This window comes from Nansenia antarctica, assembly GCF_963989245.1.
Source record: "Nansenia antarctica genome assembly, chromosome: 2".
Lineage (NCBI taxonomy): Eukaryota > Metazoa > Chordata > Actinopteri > Argentiniformes > Microstomatidae > Nansenia > Nansenia antarctica.
This window is the reverse complement of record NC_137675.1, coordinates 76,697,568-76,717,441: the sequence shown is the minus strand read 5'-3', so window position 1 is coordinate 76,717,441 and position 19,874 is coordinate 76,697,568. Positions and strand designations below refer to the sequence as shown.

Below are 19,874 nucleotides of genomic sequence, written 5' to 3'. Positions count from 1 at the left end.
GGGCGGCTGTGGCTCAGGAAGTCAAGCCGGCGTCTAATTATCGCAAGGTCAGTGGTTCGGCGGTTCGATCCCCGGCTGGCCACGTGTTGAGGTGTCCCTGGGCCAGACATGTACCCCAAATTGCAACCAATGAGCGGGCTGGCGCCTTGCATGGTAGCTTGCCGCCATTGGTGTGTGAATGTGTGTGTAAAGCGCTTTGGAATAAGGTGCTATATAAGTGCAGTCCATTTACCATTACTGGTATGTCAGGGGAGGCTGGTGGAGGTAGACATCGGAGGACGAGCTCATTGTAACACTTGTGTTTAATACCATTCCTTATTCCATGCATTATAATGAGCTTGTCCTCTGATTACTAACTCCACCAGCCTCCCCTGATGTAGATCTTATCTGGCCAGGTCTCCTTTGAGAACGGTATTTTGACCTCAATGGAGTAATCCTGAATAGATATAGGTTAAACTAAATAAATGAATATATAACACTGTGCTAATATTCAATCTATGGGAAATAGTGGAGGGGAATGAGGAATGGTAAACACTCTTTTGAACATTCCATACATTACAATGAGCCCGTCCTCCGATTTCTACCTCCACCAGCCTCCGCTGATGGGAAGTCAAAATAAGGAATGCCATGGAAGTTCAGCTTTTATAAACAGAACAGTTCATCAATGAAGTTTGTCACTTCAGCTCCACTGGGTGCTGCAGCTACTGTGTGACCAAGCCATATAGCTTTTGTACACTAACCTCCTTGGCAGCAAGGAGGACGTCTTAGCGTGGCAAAACTATAAGACCAAGAGCCTCATCAAGTTCCCAAAGCAGGAAGGTCAATTGTCTACAGAGGAAACAGGTGTAACTATTGTGACACACACACACACACACACACACACACACACACACAACAACACATAATAACACAGGGAGACTGACATGGTGCTGGGAGCCACAGTAACTGAGAGTGGGAGTACAGTATGACCAGAAAAGGCACAAATGTGGCACAAATGTGTACATTTCAAGCCTGCAAACTGCGACACTTTAAATGAATGTGCAATAACACTATGTGCAATATGACAACCCTAGGGTACATAAGGTTGCAGAGAATAGGAAATGTTAGAATAGGTATAGCATAGCATAGAGTACAGCACAGTGTTTTATTTGTACAGTATAGTATAGTGGATAGTGTACATAGCCTTTATTTATGTAAACCAGCTCTTTTCCCTTCTTGTTTTTTTTGTTTGTTTTGTTTTTCCTAGCACCAGGGGAGCCCCCCCTCCCAAATTTCGTTGTTTGGTACCTGTACCAATGACAATAAAGACCATTCATTCATTCATTCAAAATGAAGTAAGGACCTGCACACTCAAAGGCTTCAACATGTACAGTACCTTTATTACAAACTAAGACAGGAAATGTTTTGATCCTAGGCGGATCTTAGTCTGGTCAGAAAATGAAGAATGCATTGTGATTGCATTGTGATATTATGATTTGATATTTATACATTGGAGTGCTGTCCATTCTTCATTTCCTATGGTTTCAACACGTGCACACTTTCTTGTGTGAAAAGTTTTAGGGGAGAGCACATTGTTTCTTTATTTCATCAGTACTGTATACTGTATGTGCAACACATGTCTATATGGTTTATTATACAATGTCAATGGGACTTGCCCAGTAAAATAACCATGGCACTATTAAACTACACATCTAATAAGGGCTATGAACAAGTTGAATGCAAGAACCTTCAGGTACTGAAGAAAGACTCAGTTTTTGCTGTTGGGAATTTGTGACAGATTCTGTCAATTTGAAAGAGGAACAGGAAACGCAGGCCTCAACAACGCTTCTTGCAAGCTTTGTTGGAAGGCATCACAACTCTGGTAAACGTGCCGGTTTTCTAAGAAGGCAAAGCGGTAGACATTGGTTTGCACCTGAGGTGAGACTAAGTTGGCAGTTACATTGATGTTGGGACACACACACACACACACACACACACACACACACACTCGCTCGCAAACACACACACACACACACACACACATAGAGTTGTGAGGTTTTACGACTGTAGTTGTCATTGGCAGTAGGAGACACCCAATTTGATCAATATGCTATGCTTTCATAAGTCTAGTGCAGTGGAGGCTGGTGGAGGTAGAAATCGGAGGACAGGCTCATTGTAATGCATGGAACGGAATGAGGAAAGGTATCAAACATATACTGTATGATTCACATTACAATGAGCCCGTCCTCTGATTTCTACCTCCACCAGCCTCCCCTGGTGATGAACAGTTATACACCGGTGTACTCCTCTGTTTCTAAATATGAAACATGGAGAGAGGCCCATGTGACATCCCGTCAAAGCAGTACGGTGGAGAACACACACTGAGATCCTAATCACACTATAGAGCCGAACCCAGCTGAGCCAAGACTGAGCTGACCTATAAGCTAAGCTGGCCTGGTTTGCACATCCACCATAGCCAAATACTTAAACCAGCCCAGTTTGGTTAAGCCCCTCAGTGAAGAAGATTCCTGGTCCTATACACACACAGCTGTCCTGTAGACTCCTGGTCCTTACCTACACACACAGCTGTCCTGTAGAGTCCTGGTCCTTACCTACACACACAGCTGTCCTGTAGACTCCTGGTCCTTACCTACACACACAGCTGTCCTGTAGAGTCAGTGTCATGCAGCATTGCTCTGTATCCCAGAGCTCTCCTCCCTCCTCCTCCCTTCAATTCCACGTTTGCTCTCCTCTCTCCTCCTCTCTTCAATCCCAGACTTGCTGTCCTCTCTTCTCCTCTCTTCAATCCCAGACTTGTTCTCCTCTCTTCTTCTCTCTTCAACCCCAGACTTGCTCTCCTCTCTTGGATCCAGCTGCAGTAGGGCTCAGTGGCAGTGGGGAAAGGAACACGGTGACCACATCCTTCAGTGCTTCTGTTTTTGTGTCGTCCACCAAGTAGCCCAGCGAAAATAGATCATCCACAGACAGTAAAGTGAGCTCTGAAGCATAACAGGAACTGAATGAAACTCATGTTGAGAGGGAGAGAGGGAGGGAGGGAGGGAGGTGTTGTAGTGGTTTTGGGGGAGGAGCAACTCTGACTGTCATCTCATTTGACAGATTGTCAAGGAGCACATGCTGGAGGACAGCTGATGATTTAAATCATAAGGTTCTGTCAAAGTCATGGATACCACTGTGGAATATCTGTATATGGCTCTGAGTTCTGTGAAGGGAACTGACTGATTCAAGATGAGATCGAGTTATTTCATTTATCAACTTCTTGCCGATTGAAACATTTAAAACATTTGAAGCCTTAATTAGCCTCAAATTTTCATTTGATTTCATTCTATCAAATCTAGTAAAGTGGTTGAAATGGTTGCTTTTTCAATATCACATGGTTTGGGAGCAAATGCAACACATTTCCAGTTAGGTGGCAGCCTTTAATGGCCGGATTTTATATGTCAGTCTTATGGAAAACATGACATTGTGTTAGAAGTGGAGGCTGGTGGGGGTAGAAATCGGAGGATGGGCTCATTGTAATGCATGGCTTGGAATGAGGAATGGCATCAAACACCCTGAGTGATATCAAACACAGTTGCACATACAGTAGCATTACCCATCTCCCTGGTTGTAATGTTTCTCCTTCTTATTTTCTGTAACCCTCTCACAGACAAGCGGGGAAGTCATTTATCACACACATACACATATAAGCACTACAAGTGTCCATTATTCAAGGCAGAACAATAGTGGATGTGGTGTTAATGGCCTTCCCCAGGATGTGGTGGTGAGCAACCACAGGTGGGGTAGAGGCTGTATCTGCAAACACAGAGGTTACTATGGTACAGCAGGGACAACAAGTAGGTTACAGTATACTCTGGGTTTCTCATAATATGATCAAATATATATGATATGGCGCCGCACATGGCAGCTATGGTTTTACAGTTTGTTGTGTTCTGTCTGCACTGCTGTCTGTCCTGTGTTGTTTTGTTTGCATTGCATTTAGAAACGCTCTTACTGTAACGCCAAATCAAATTCCTATATGTGTATGCTTAATGTGTATGCATAAATGGCAATAAACGTTATCTCATCTCATCTCTCATCATCATATGATTTCTCATATTATGCTCACAATCACTCATCTATTGATAGATGATCATGTATGCATCTATTTCACTCATCTATTTCACTCATACAGTAAACCACTGTTGGAGGGAGGATATCAGACCGGCAGACATTGTTCATGTTTTGATAGGCCATTATGTTATGTATTTTCCAGCACATTAACCATTACAATCTACACAGTATTGTAGCACATTGGGGTATGACACACTGGAATTAAGCCAAGGACCTCCCGCTAGAAAGCAAGTGTACTGTTCACAGCAGGGGAGGCCTTTGTGCTGTACTCTGTGGTAGCAACATACAGTACACTCTCACTCTACAGAGCTGTTATAGTCTCTAATGTATGTATTGTATGCAACCTCCTTGCTTTCCAATTAGTAAAAGGAATTTTTTTTTTTTTTTTTTTTAAAGGAATCCTGCATATCAATAATGACATTTACGAAAATGAATTAGCTGCCAGCTGCCACACACGTGTGTTTTGTAGAATGTAATATGTAACGTTTTTTTAGTTGACAGTTGAGTCTCCATTTAACACAATATATTCAAAATGTAAAAAAATGTTAAGGCGAGTCGGTATGATTGGTATCCACTCTGACCAATTACGTCCAACCGCCGCACGATGTCGCTCCGAGCGTTCCATTTGCGGTTGTGTGACCTGTCTTCCGTTCACCTCAGTGATCGCATGACCAACGCGCTGGTGCCAAATGAAAGGGATCTTTGAATCAAACAAGGAACTTTACCCACCACTTCTTTTAGTACTATGTGGAGTGAAACCTGTCGGGATTGACGGTATGTTTGTGAAACTCGAGGTAAAAGTTGTTTTCAATTTCAATTTCAATGTGTGTGCCTTGTGAAAACGCCCAACGCCTAATTATTTCAGATTGCACAGCAAATATGTATTATAGATATATAAAATATGTGTTATAAAAAAATAATATATATATATTGTGGATGGGAGAAACCTAGCTCTATCAATATCAGCTGCACCTGCATCCTGTGGCCACACACATTAGTCCTATACAGTATGCACATTTATAGACCAACACTATTTAGTTTGACAGGAGGCCCACAAGGACGTAATGTCGTCCACACAAGGTATGCATTTATTCAATTAATTAGTAAATATTGACTGTCATTATTATATGTTAAGCGAAATCAAAACTGTAATAATAGGCTTATAATGTATAGCCTAAGGACCGGTTTCACAGACAAGGCTTAAAACTAATCCTAGACTAAAAAAGCATCTTTAATGGAGATGTTACATTGAAAGTGTGATTTAATCCAGGACTATAGGTTTAAGATTTGTCTGTGAAACCGAATTTCGAGACAAATGCTATGATCTTTTATCGAGTATTATTGATAACCTACCAGTGGATGTCGCTGTTACCTCTCTCTCAGCTGGAGCTCTGCATGCTGGATAACGGGCTCTCGCTTCTCTGCTCCAACAGTGAGCGCGTCAGACAGGGAATGGGACAGACAGAGACAGAGGTACACAGAGGTGTGAGTGGGACTGAAAGGAAGACAGAGTCAGGGAAAGTAATTGCTATAGCTAGCTGGTCCTCCGTCCAACATATCTATGTGTAGAGAGAAACACCGAAAGGACTAAACTAGTGGTCGATTTCCTTTAAATTCTTTATTTTTTTTAGTTTTACCACACGTTTCCTTCAGAGTTCAGACTGAGCAGTTATTTCGAGGTAGTGTCCTCTGAGGAGTTTTCTTTGCCTCGTAAGAAGATTTCATTCTCATACTGTAGTACATGTTGCATGGGTGTTTGCCTCTGACTTTCATATAGGCTATGTGTATGAGAAGAACAACCTAAGACAGGAGTATATACATTGGGTTAATTTTAAACTTGTGTTTTTGATGTCATTTCGTTTGTAAAATTGTCCTCTGCCTATTTTGTCTCCACTTATTTCATTTGTGAATAAGACGGACATTTAGTTATCCGTTCTCAAATTGTTTTTTATTGCAATCTTTACGAAATATAAGGTGATATTTCTCACAACCTACTGTGTCAAAGTCTTAAAGATTGTCTCTGATTGTTCTTTTTTCCCCCGTGACTACATTTCAGCGCAAGAGACACTGAGGAGCGCGGATTACAATGAGAAGGGTTTTGGAAGTTTGGGTCACCTTGGTGGCCGTCTCTCTGCTTGTCAAGGGAGCTCTGGGAGGTTACGGGATGAGTATGTTTGCCGCGCAGTCGTCCCCTCCAGACCCCTGTTACGACGAGAACGGGAACCCCCGGAGATGCATCCCGGATTTCGTGAACTCCGCGTTCGGTAAGGACGTGCGCGTCTCGAGCACCTGTGGAACCCCCGAGGCCCGGTACTGCGTTGTGAGCGAGAAGGGAGAGGACAGGACTAGGGATTGCCATACCTGCGATGCCGAGGATCCAAAGAAGTCTCACCCGCCAGCGTATTTGACGGATCTCAACAACCCGCATAACCTTACCTGTTGGCAGTCCGAGAACTATGTCCAGTACCCGCAGAACGTCACGCTCACCTTGTCGCTGGGGAAGAAGTTCGAGGTGACCTACGTGAGCTTGCAGTTCTGTTCGCCGCGACCCGAATCGATGGCTATCTTCAAGTCCATGGACTATGGCAAAGCGTGGGTCCCTTTCCAGTTCTATTCCACCCAGTGTAAGAAGATGTTCAACAAGCAGAACAAGGCGGCGATCACCAAGCAGAACGAGCAAGAGGCGATCTGCACGGACTCGCACACGGACATGCATCCCCTCACGGGTGGGCTCATAGCGTTCAGCACCTTGGACGGCAGACCCTCGGCGCACGACTTCGACAACTCCCCCGTGCTGCAGGACTGGGTCACGGCCACCGACATCAAGGTGACGTTCAGCCGGCTGCACACTTTTGGGGACGAGAACGAGGACGACTCGGAGCTGGCGCGCGATTCCTACTTTTACGCGGTGTCGGACCTGCAGGTGGGCGGGAGGTGCAAGTGCAACGGCCACGCTTCGAAGTGCGTGAAGGACCGGGAGGGGAGTCTGGTGTGTGAGTGCAAGCATCACACCGCGGGACCGGAGTGCGACAGGTGCAAACCGTTCCACTATGACCGCCCGTGGCAGCGCGCAACTGCGAGGGAGGCGAACGAATGTGTCCGTAAGTCAAACCATACTTCTGTTATAACCAAACGCTTGGTTTATTTACTTGTGGTCATTTAAGATGTAAAAACTTTATTTGTAAGACATATGTTGTGATCGAAATCGTATTGTGCGGTTACGCATGTTTCTACTTTGTAATATTTCTATATAGGACTATCCTAAACATTACATTAGACATTATACAGCTAAATGTTGATTAGGTCTATACATATATATATACATTTAAATGGAATGTCTTATTTTGTCTACAGGCTAAACGATTATTTTGAAGCACTTTTTCTTGAATTATATTGTGTCAATCAAATCATTGCAGAGAACCATTCAGATTGGCTTGGTTTAAGTTAATACACCTGCCCCGTTAGATAACGAATGAACATCGAGAAACAACATTAATTGAAACATTGAAATAATGAACATGGAAATGTAATCTTGACTAAAGTATAATCAAGTGGCAACGAACAACAACTTCTATTTTAAATGTCAAATTAATCCGATATTGCAATGTAATTAAATTTGATTTAATCATTTAATTTATTGTGAATAGCTGGTAAAGTGAGACAGGGCTGTGTTTTTCAACTTCCAAAGCGCCTTACCGCCCAAATGTCTAGTCCCAAGTGTAATAACATGATAAGCGACAAACCCAACAAATGGGCCTATCATGCGACTAAATACCCATGATTTATAAAACTAAATGGTGAGTCATGATAAAAGATAGGAATGTTTACATATAATATATGAGAAAGAAACCCACAATTTATGGCATAATTAAAAAGGGACAGGCTTATAGCACAATCATTCATCAACTGCATGAAAGTTTGGGTTAAAAGTTTTTTTCCACACCACTCAAAGGGACATTCGTTTTTATATCAAAATTACTGATTATCATTATGGATCGAAATCGTCTCGGAAAACAATTCTATTAATCTTCTGAGTTGTGTTGAAATGCACTATAACAGTATAACACTGTGTGCTAAACACCAAGATATTTGTTAGAAGGTCACTGTACTATACATCAGTTCTGTATGATGAAGTAGCCTAATGCTGATTGCTAATTAGATATTAATATCAACAAATACAATTAATATCATGTTCCAAAATGTTCAAATGTGTAAACACTTATGCATTCGTGAACATGGATAAAAAGCATGTTCTTAGGCTACTGTCTAGTCTAAATAGGTCTACTAGGCCCATGGTGATCCCAGATTTGATCTTTTAACACTCAGAAAAAGTCTCAGACAAAAGGACAGGAAGTTTAGTGCGGGTGCCCTTGTGCGTAATTACATTTTGAGCAGTGTTTCCGACTGTAGTAGAAGTTCAATAGGAAGGAAACATTGCAGCTGTGGAGATAGACCGCAAAGGCGTGTTGTGTTTCTATAAACAGGTGCTTTTATCTGATTGTGTGGACGATTAAGGCGGTTTTATTGACATTTTTGGCACGTACAGAATAAACCGCCACTTTGAGCCAAGTCAACTATTCACAGGGAAGGACAAAACATGAGGTAATTTGAAACCAGAACTAAGTTTTAGTCATTTTTTTCAACAGCAGTTGGGGTGGCTTTTATCAACACAAACCACAGAAGCACAAGCCCCATCTCACTCGCAGGGAGTGAACCCAAACTGGGAAAGTAGCAAGTTCAGTCACTGCCATGGTTTGTTCAACGACACGGAACAAGTGAACAAGTTGTTCCCCTTGCCCTCCGCATTTTGCCTCCGCAGGGACGGGCATGTGAGTGTGTTTTGCTGAAACAAAAGGTTGTCACTTGTGGCATCCATCATGCTGTCAGCGAGAGGCCCCCGTTCACCACCTCGTCTCTTTATGGGACTGGTGTCATCAGATAAAGGTTCAGAGAGGCCTCAATAAGCATGCGCTCTGAGGGAAAGGAAGAGAATAATAAGGCTGGCCTGACACCTCATTGTGTGAGTAGGGGGAGGGGAGGTGAGGGGAGGGAAAGGGAGAGGAGGGGAGGGAAAGGGAGAGGAGGGGAGGGAAAGGGAGGGAAAGGGAGGGAAGGGGAGGGAAAGGGAGGGAAGGGGAGGGAAAGGGAGGGGAAGGCAAGGAAGGGGAGGGGAGAAGAGGATGGGATTCACTGAGCTCCAGCGTGGTGGTCTGGCAGAGGGGACACTGAATGGTGGCTGCTAATGATCTTTCTGGGATCTGTTGTCCCCTGACTGCAAGTTTACTATCGGAAAGAGAGAGAGATAGAGAGAAAGAAAGGTGGAGAGAGAGAGAGTGAGGGGGGGGTGTAGACAGAGAGACAGATAAAGGGAAAGAGGGGTGGAGAGAGAGTGGGGGCGGAGAGAGAGAGGTGGGGAGAGAAGGAGAGAGAGATGTGGATATGGGAGAGTAGTTGGCTACACTTTTGGTGCTGCGTGTGGAAGTAAAACAAAGTCTCTTTCCCATGTCTTTGCATGCACGGATGCCATCATATTTGGTGGAAATGCATTTTTATTGGCAGCCTTCCCATTCCCTTGAACTGATGTTGCATGCAGTGCAAGTTAGTCCATTCAAACCAAAAGCGAAACAAGATTTAGACTTGAACAATTTAGCATTGAAAAAATGATATGATCACGTTTTCAAACCAAATCGAATCACCATGATTCATCCTACCTGAACTGTCACCTCCACGCCCTGAAAGGAGGCCAGTGATTGGCTTGTCATGCGGAGGGATGAAGGAAGGAAGGAAGAGATGAAGGAAGGAAGGAAGGGAGGAAGGAAGGGAGGAAGAAAGGAAGGGAGGGAGGAAGGAAGGAAACACAACGAGAGGAGAGGAATAAATAGCTCCTCCCTAGACATCTCAGGTTGGCCTCCTGCTCCTCCAGAGACACCTCAGGTTGGCCTCCTCCTCCAGAGACCACCACCACGTCTCTCTAAATGAGCCTCAGCTGCTTCTTATTCCAGCCATGCACGGCCCGCGCTGCGGCGGCTACGGCTCTGACCCCAGCGAGTCAGACCTAACTCTCTCTCCCCCCTGACTGATGGGCTGTGAAGGGAGCTGTGGGAACGCGCTCGCCTGCCAAGTGGGGTTTTAGAGGCAAGTCGAAAATGGTAGCCTTAGTCACTCATACGTGCACTTGTTCAATTTCGAAAGTTGTTTTTGCTTGTCTTGTAGCCCTGCCACGAGACGTTCGGTTTGGTTTGGGTAATGTGCGGGCGGCTGACAGTCAAGAGTTTGACGGAGGTTAAAACAGAATATTTGTTTGGGATTAGGTGGCGGGGTGGGGGGGAGGACGCTGTTCGTGCCGTGCCAGTCCTTTACACGTGTAGAACAGTCATTAGGCCTGTTCGCCTGGTTCTCTGTTCTCCTCAGTGATGTACTGGCTGGTTGTTGTGGTGGCCAGGGGTGTTTGGTGCTGTGATGGAGAGGGAGGGGCGGAGGGTTCCTGCCAAGGCTCTATAATTCAGCATGCCATTCTCTCTCTCTCTCTCTCTCTCTCTCTCTCTCTCTCTCTCTCTCTCTCTCTCTCTTCTCTCTCTCTCTCTCTCTCTCTCTCTCTCTGAGCTGTGCATTGCATTGCAATTGTGCACAAAATATACTAAATGTGCTGTACAATTGTTTTTACAAAATACATTTTGATTGATTGATATTATTATTATTATTATTATTATTATTATTATTGACTGGGTTTTCTGGCATGACACGCCACTCCACTCTCCAATTGAAAGTGCATAATCTTGAGAGGAACCTTTGATGAAATACTTTTCGATTCAGGCTGAAAGAGGTGCTAAGGTTATCTTACAAAAGAATGAACTGATGCTCAAGCTAATACACCCACCTGTGTTACTTTTTGACTTAATGTCAATGTGAGTAACAAAGACATTCTCTCAGAACATTCTTATCAGCCTGCCACAACACTGTACACTGTAGAGAGTACTTGGCTGCTATCGAACGTAAACAGAAGTCTTACTGACACGTCTACCACCCACTGGGATGTTGAATGCGCTGTGATTATATCAACACCCCATTGGCTCCCCTCCCGGTCGATCCAGCACGTACTTGTGTGTGTCAGGACTTCAGACCAACACTAAAAATAGCTGCAAAGTGTGCAGAGTCTTGAAGTGGGATCTTGAGTTGCCGACAGCTGAATAAAAGATAGTTTGATAAGTTAGTGTTCAACTGTATCTCAAAGGAGCTTAGAGAGAGGGAGGGAGGGAGGGAGAGAAAGAAAGAGAGAGAGAGAGAGATTGAGACAGAGAGAGACAGAGAGAGAGAGAGTGAGACAGAGAGAGAGACAGAGAGAGAGAGAGTGAGACAGAGAGAGAGAGAGAGAGAGTGAGACAGAGAGAGAGAGAGAGAGAGAGAGACAGAGAGAGAGAGAGAGAGTGAGACAGAGAGTGAGGGAGGGAGGGAGGGAGAGAGTGAGTGAGACAGAGAGAGAGAGAGAGAGAGAGAGAGAGAGAGTGAGACAGAGAGAGAGAGAGAGGGGGAGAGAGAGCAGTTCCAAGTTCCAAATACAAGAAATTACAAGCACTTTTAAAATATTCTGGTATTATGGCCCTTTCCAACTAAGTATCAAGAGCCAGTTCTAAACCCAGTTCAAGACCCATTTCTCGAGTGCAGAGTTTGTTTACGCAGCAATCTCTCCAGTTGAACCAGCCCACCTGTAGGGTGACGGACGTTTAGGAGACACAGTACGACAGCCTCTGACAGACCCCAGACCCCCAGCTCAGATCCTATGTTGACAAGGCTCGCTATGCAGCTCAGCGAGTCTCTCTGGTGCTTAGGCTGTTGTTTCTCCATGTGGTTGACTAGGACCATTGACAGCGTTTCTGCTGACTCCAGCTCTGCCTCTTGCCTCTGCCCTCCCCTGGGCTGCCAGTCTGGGTCTGGGTCGGTCTGGGCCGGGCCTGCACACCATCTGGGTCTCGTTTCGCTCCCATTGTGGCCCATGTGACAGGGAAAAGAATGTCTCTTGAAGATGATGTCATAGATGGTCTTGTGGAGGAACTCTCCTGCAAGCAGCCAGCTACTCCATTGCCAAGGGGTTTTAGATCCAGTCCAGTCCAGTTGGCTTATAGATTGTGACAAGTGTGTTTTGTCTTACATCATAACCCCCTCTTTTGGTTTAGAGGATATTGTGGTTGTTAATAGTGTTCAATAACTGTATAACTGTATATAACTGTGTTGGAGGACATGGCAATACTGTATACATTTATAGTAGTTTAGATATGGATATCCACCATTAAGTTGCTCTTTTACTGAGTAATGGTGTACTAGCAATATTGTTTTTACATAACATTCCACTTGAGTATCAACAAAAACAGCTCAAATTGAATTTGGCAATACTATGCGATTACAAAGCAATTACTATTACTATGTAACAACATATTGATACAATATGCATGAGTAATAACAATGGTACTATTGATTTTATTTAGTAAACAACTAGCCAAGAAAATGTCTTCTAGATTTAAAGAATTCATCAATATTTATTATGATGTTGCAGGAAGATGTAGGCCATGCCATGCGGACAGAAATTAAAATGCATTGCTGTCAAGACTATTTTCTTAATGAAAAGAAAAATAACCATGAACAAACAAAACAAAACAAACAAAACACAAAATGAAAACAAAAACATACAATGGGAAAGCTTGTGAGTGTGTAATCAGAATCAGGTGAGTGTTTAATCAGAATCAGGTGAGGATTTAATCAGAATCAGGTGAGGTTTAATCAGAATCAGGTGAGTGTTTAATCAGAATCAGGTGAGGGTTTAATCAGAATCAGGTGAGGGTTTAATCAGAATCAGGTGAGTGTTCAATTAGAATCAGGTGAGGGTTTAATCAGAAGCAGGTGCGTCAGAGGTCAGTATCAGAGAGGAGAGCCAGAGGTCAGAGGTCAGAGAGGGGAGCCCCCTCCTTCACAGACAGATCTGGCACAGCAGCAGCATGGAAACTCAACAACTTTAAATGCCAACAGGGAGCGGAATGCCAGTTAGCCTGGTCTCAGATAGACTGGACTGAAACTGTGTGTGTGTGTGTGTGTGTGTGTGTGTGTGTGTGTGTGTGTGTGTGTCTGTGTGTGTGTGTGTGTGTGTGTGTGTGTGTGTGTGTGTCTGTGTGTGTGTGTGTGTGTGTGTGTGTGTGTGTGTTTGTGGACCAGCATGTCATTAGCCAGCAGCCTGGTGCCAGGATGGAAAATGTCCATTGTTTGGCCTCTGGGATACGCTGAGGAGAATAACTGTGGTCAGTGATTCTAGGGAGACACATTGGACGACATATTTGAAAAATCATCAAGTTTGCAGTTAACGGAAAAAGAATGCGCGGTCAATCTCAGGAGTCACAGGATGGGTTTCTATGACGATGCTAACAGGCTAATGAATAGCAGTGCACTCTAAAGCCTACTTCTCCCAAAACATCCCTAAACTAATTCTGCTCCGTGGCCGACGTGGGAAGTACAGTACGTACGCAGAATCTCCACAGTACTCCATAGCTTCCCTGCAGGTCTGTTGTTTTTGGCCTATCACAGCCTGCCAGTGTGACTGTGGAGGGTAAGGAGGAGGGCTGCACTGTATGTATACAGGGAGACCGAAAAAACAAAGACTGTGTATTTCTGGGGTCGACAATAAAAACCCCAAGCTCTGGTGGTGGGGGTGGAATCCAGTCAGTGTCCTCTGGGCAAACTAGCTGCATGTTTTGGGGGATTTTGTTTTGTTGAGCTCATAATTCGAGACAGACACGTTGGCAGAGCCGGCAGGGCTTCACTCAGGGCTTCTAGGAGAATACGGAGGATTATTACTGCCATGTTGTGGACTGTGGTTTTCGAGGTTGAGCCTCAACATTGTGAAGGATGTGTTAGCTTTGGTTTAGAATTGCAGTCCCTCTGCTTGCTCGGACATTAGATGAGACCGTGAAGGGTCATTCTGCGTGTACTGTATCTTGCTTTTTTTGGGGGGGGGGGGGGGGGCGGGGGGCGGTCTACAGTCAGGCTATTGTTAAGCAAATTGAACATTGGGTTAGACATTTAGGTCTTCTACGTGGGGGAGAGACCCGGGTTCAAACCCATCGCTTTTCTCATCACATCTAGAGGAGCAGGTGACCTCAGACGTCCAGGGAGGGTCGTACAGCACAGATATACGACAGGGGAGGGCGGAATCGGAGGCCGGGTCATTGTAATGCATGGAATTGATTAAAATAAATGGTATCAAACACCATTCCTCATTCCATTTCATGCATTACAATGAGCCCGTCGTCCGATATCTACCTCCACCAGCCTGCCCTGATAAACAACCGTCCTTTGAGTGGGCACTCTCACCGCGTTGGGATTTGAAACAGATTATATAAATAGTATAATTAATACTAGGTGATAACTGTCGACATTGAAAATGGTTGAAATGACATATCACAGGTCGCACATTATGGCTGCTGGAGGCAGTGGTGTATCGTTAGTTTAGAGGAAATTGTAGCTGCTGTGTAATGTGGAGATTTCACAGTGGAAACGGAGACAGGTGGGACTGGCCCCATGCGGAGTTGATCTGTGACCTCATCGTCTCTGTGTGGCAATCTCAGCGATGGCAAAAGGAAAGTGTCTAGAGAAAGAAACTAGCCAAAACAAATACTGGGTAGATACTGTAGATATGCAGGAATACTTCATGGGTGGCAGAGCAGAGGGCCGAGGATGTGAGTGCAATCAATGCATGCAAACATGCAATATGTGTCATCTGTGTGAGATCTGTGTTTGCGTAGGATTAAACAATATGTAGTGTACTTGTTTATTTACATTTGTTTGTATTGTTTGAGTTTATCGGGGCGGGTGAGTGTGTGTGTGTGTGTGTGTGTGTGTGTGTGTGTGTGCATGCGTACGTGCGTATCTGTGTGTGTGTGTGTGTGTGTGTGTATCTGTGTGTGTGTGTGTGTGAGTGTGTGTGTGTTTAACCTCCACCCCTCTGCCTGCATGGGCTGCCGCGGTGGCGACAGGACCACCTAGCGTGAGTGTGAGCGCATGGAGCCCCTACCAGGCGCTGGAGCAGGGGAGTCTGGGAATGATTAATGGAGCAGTGAAATGACACGCTCCGTGCTCCGCGGCTCAGCGACAGACCCCCCGCCAGCTCCCCTGCTGGGCTGCCACCCGACACAGCCAGCACTGGGATGTTAGAGTACCCCCCTGCCTTGTGCAACCACACACAGTCACACACACACGCGCACACATCCCACACAGTCACACACACGCGCGCACATCCCACACAGTCACACACACACACACGCAAATGCACACAGTCACACATGCGCGTACGTGAATGCACAGTCACACAGGCACAGTCACAGTCACAGAACCACACAGTCTCACACACACACACACACACACACACACACACGCGCACACACACACACACACGCGCTCCTCAGTGGCATGGTTGACGATGGCAGTCGAAGCAGAGCTAAGCTGACTTGGCTGGTGTCATCCTCCCTGCTGTGCTGTGGACACAGGCCCTTTCTACCCAAAGACAAAGACAACAAATAACAATTGGCTCTATTGCGGCTGGGCGGATGCTTAATACAAATTAGATACAGACACAGTTAGCGGGGGGGGGGATGGAGGTTTTCTGAAGACGATTTTATCACCGTGCAGTTCGGGGTCAAAGGAAAGGAGATTTGAAAGGCTTTGCTTTTAATGCCTAAAATCGGAAGTGATTGGAGAATGTCTCGAACCAATCGATGAGCAAGCAGAAGGAAGTATGGAAGATCTACAAGGTTGTCCTGTCTGTGACTGGGTCTGGGTCAGCCGATTTCCAACTCCAGTGGGTTTCCAGCTTGGGAACTTCTTTGTCGTCGTACTCAGATAAGAGTAAAGCTCATGTCGCCTCTGCTCCTCTCCCTCTTCTGCATAGGTCACACAGTGTGTCCAGGCCCGACTCCTCACGTCCTCCTCATTAAAAACCACTTATCTCCAGAACCTTCTAAAACAAACAAACAGCACACACAATCGCCGCCGTGATAAGGAAATTGAGTTATTCCCGCTTATATTTATTTTTCCAAATATAACTTCAGCTTGGGCCTCTCCAAGGGTCTCTGCTACCCTTAAATTGATTTCCACCCCCGTCCCACTCCCATCCTTCTTACATCCCCCCCCCCCACTCCCCCTTCCCCCACCCGTGGCTGTACCCCAGCGACCAATTCTCTTCTCAGAATAAGGAACCAGTTAGTGGATTTGGGGGTCTCTCCGGCAGCAGGAGGATAAATAACAGAGGGATAGATACAGACACAGCAGAGTTAGAGGAGGATGACTACTAGACTCGGGTCCCCACGGCCTTGTAAATAACCCACCGTTGCGTCTGCTGCGTGCAGTAAAAACCTGGGGATTCATCAATCGGTCCTCCTTCCCCACTGTAGTGTGTGTGTGTGTGTGTGTGTGTGTGTCTGTGTGTTTGTGTGTGTGTGTGTGACTGTGTATGGAGCAATCCATGTTCGGCCCTGGAGCATGGAACCTTGCGCAGGCATAGGATTAAACAGTCCTCCATGACTCTTCTAGTCCCGGACAAGAGATGGAGGTGTGCCAGTTGTTGTGTACTGTGGTCCTCCATGTGGGCACCTCACCGCACACACACACACACACACACACAGACACACACACACACACATACACACACACACACACACACACACGCACACACACACAAACAAACACACACCAAACCCTCAAGCCTTACTTCCGACCACTCCTGCTTGTCCAAACCCAGAGACAAAGATCATTTTCTCCCTGGGCTATGAATGCTGTGTGTGTGTGTGTGTGTGTGTGTGTGTGTGTGTGTGTGTGTGTTTGTAGGACGGGTGAGGCGATGAGGATCACTGGCCTTCGTTTTCACTGCCTTTTTCTTCATGTCAGATGGTTTATTTACCAAGGTACTGAGCCTTGCTTCCTCAGGATAGTGAGGCTGAGATATGGTATCTGGTTTCCACACAGGCGGGTGGGAAATGGAATGAGCTCAGAGAATTGAGCCCAATAACAAACACAGACCAAAGCCCCACTGTTAGATTGTACTGTGATGTAAGAATGCCAGGGTCTATGTTCCGTAGTGCAGCGCTCTGGAACCTCAAGAGTGACATTTCCTCCACACATCGGTTCAAATACAAAATGGCGGCCTCGCCCTGTCCCATCCAGAGAGATGGAGCTGACTCAAACACACTTCCAACACAGAGGGGGTCCATCTTTAAGGTCACAGTCATATCCAGGCCAACAACCTCTGTGTCCCAATTGAAATAGGATTGAAAAAAGTAAATAAAACAGTAGCTATGAAAGGGTTTCCACTCTTTAACTCAGGGAATTGCATGAATCAAGCCCTTAAAGTTAACAGGTCGTATACGCACGGCGTGCCAGTATAAACTACCCGCACAAATGTCATTAACTGGCCCTGTTAGCCTTTTCTGCCTTCAGTTGGCGCCTTCAGTTTATGTTTGGCTTACATTTTAACTTTGTAATTTTTTTTTTTTTTTGGGCACTTAGCAGATGGCTTTATCCAAAGCGACTTACAACAAATACTTCTCTCTTTAATGAGTCTATAAGTTTGTCTTTGTCCCCAATCACTCGCAACCGATGGAAAAAATAAACACAACACACCAGTAGCACATCGCTGTATGGCTTAGAGTAGATGTAGAGGCTTAGAGAAGGTGGATTGGAACGATGAGGTACTGTAGCCTGAAACATAAAACTCAAGCCCTTTTATTTTGAGGAAGTCCTCTTGGCCTAACGGTAGACGCCTAGGTCCTCCGTGCGGGAGATCCAGGTTTCAGTTTCGCCCCCCCACTTAAAGTCTTTGCTCTCTGGAACTGTCAGATCTGAACGAAACATGACAAATCACTTCCTTGAATTTACTGAATTGAAATGGTAAATTGACCCAACCCTGTGTTCTATCTGATTCAGGACATAGTTGGGTTCATGTTGTTCCCTAAGACAACAAACCTTGTGCAGGAAGAACCCTGCCTTTTCCTCCCCAGCCTAAAATCCATCTCCTCAAAGCCACCTAGCAACCGACCAGAACAAACTGTCGGGCAACTTCTGTGAAACTACTACTAGTATGACAAAAACACTCACAATGACCTCTCAGCGTTTCCATGGAAACAATTATTAAACAATCATTCCGTAACATTTTCCTACCTCTGGAAGCAATGGAACTGCCTTGTCAGTCCAGTCCAGTTTTTCCCAGGGCAATCTTGTATTCTTCAAACATTTCCTCATTTGTGTCTCGTTATGAGTTTTCCACCTGCTTTTGATGGATTAATAGGGAAAGCTTAGCTACATAACCAGGCCACGCAAAGGACTGGCTCAGACACACTGGTATACGACATGATGAACAAGGCTGTGAAACAAGGCAAAGGACCTGTAATGATCTCCTGATTACAGAGAGGGAGAAATGGCTGGCCTGAAACACACACTTAGAAGAAGCAGAAGGAAAAAAAGAGAGAAACCTTATTTCGAGAGAGGTTTTGACATGTGGAGTTTTCGTGGTTATAAACGACCACACGGAGAAAAAGGGGAGAGAAAAGCACAATAAACATGCCAGAGTCACGATGGATTGTCACCCAGAGTTGTTGATTTACGGCCCAGTCGCGGCTTCCTGCTCGTTCCCTCATCTCCTCCCCTTCCGTCGCCGCGGGAGAGACAGTGGTGGGCGCGCGTGGCGCAACGCTAAGAAAACCTCCCAGGCGCTGTAGGGGAGGGCTGGATCGTAAGCCCACAGACCAACCACAGCCTCCCAAAGGCCCGCGACTCTCCCAGCGCTCCTAGAGTGACCCCAAAGAGTATGTGAGCCTCGTCCAGCGTCCTTGAGCCTCGGAAAAGAAAGCGCTATATAAATATAATGAATTATTATTATTATTATTATTATTATTATGCGTGCACTAGGTATGTACTATGCGCCCCTGCAGCGGCCTGGGCTATCTCAACATCTCAAGAGGCCTGAGATGTTGAGATGGTCAGAGCAGGGCGGGGGGGGGGGGGTTCTCATCTTTTATCTCTTCTTCTGGTCTGGAGAGTTTCTGCATGAGAGCCTTCTCTTCTTCTTCTTCTTCTTCTTCTGCTCTATGTCACACCAAACCAGACTCCAGTTGACGCTCTGCTGTCTGACACCTCCAGGCGCCAGCTAGCACCAGAACATGAACATGGAGGAAGCAGAGATGGGGCACACAAGCCAAGGTGTGACAGCGCCAGAGAACTTGTACATACTGTACTGTAGACGTGGTTGTTGTGACTTGTGGAGAAATGTGCAGAAATGGATCGTTTGGAGACTGTGGAACCTTTTTTATATGTTTTTAGGGCATTTATGCTTTATTGGGATAGAGAGAGTAGAGATTGACAGGAAGGATGGGTGACAGAGAGGAGGGATGACATGCAGGATAGGTTCGATGGCTGAAATCGAACCAACGACCCTGCGATTACATGGAATGCGCCTTAGTGAGCTAAGCCATCCAGGCGCCCTTTCTTTCCTTTTGGAATATAAACTAGTCCTTTTGTTTTTGGGTGAGGTTAGTTAGTGTGATTGAGAGTAAAAATGTAGGCTATACAACTGGTGGGTCCTACAGTGCATCCCCTGAACCCTGATACACAGAGGTGATAAAAGCCAAGGCAGAGGCCATAGCCGAAGAACAAGTCATCCATCTTGAAACTCATTGGAGGAGAAAGTCTGACCTTGGTCCCCGCGGACCATCTCCTCCTCCATTCTGTTTTGAGAA

General features: G+C 45.5%; 1 protein-coding gene across 1 annotated transcript in view; it reads left to right on the top strand.

Annotated features, from left to right (window-relative positions):
- Positions 1-5,697: 5,697 nt before the first annotated feature.
- The window catches only part of ntn1b (netrin 1b), a gene marked incomplete at its 3' end in the record, with an annotated part of 50,133 nt that continues 35,956 nt past the window's right edge, over positions 5,698-19,874 (top strand). Inside the window, exons 1-2 of the mRNA XM_080522396.1 lie at positions 5,698-5,820; positions 6,167-7,211. Of these exons, the coding sequence (XP_080378522.1) occupies positions 6,197-7,211 (1,015 nt within the window). The 5' untranslated portion in view covers positions 5,698-5,820; positions 6,167-6,196. The remainder of the gene's footprint in view (positions 5,821-6,166; positions 7,212-19,874) is intronic.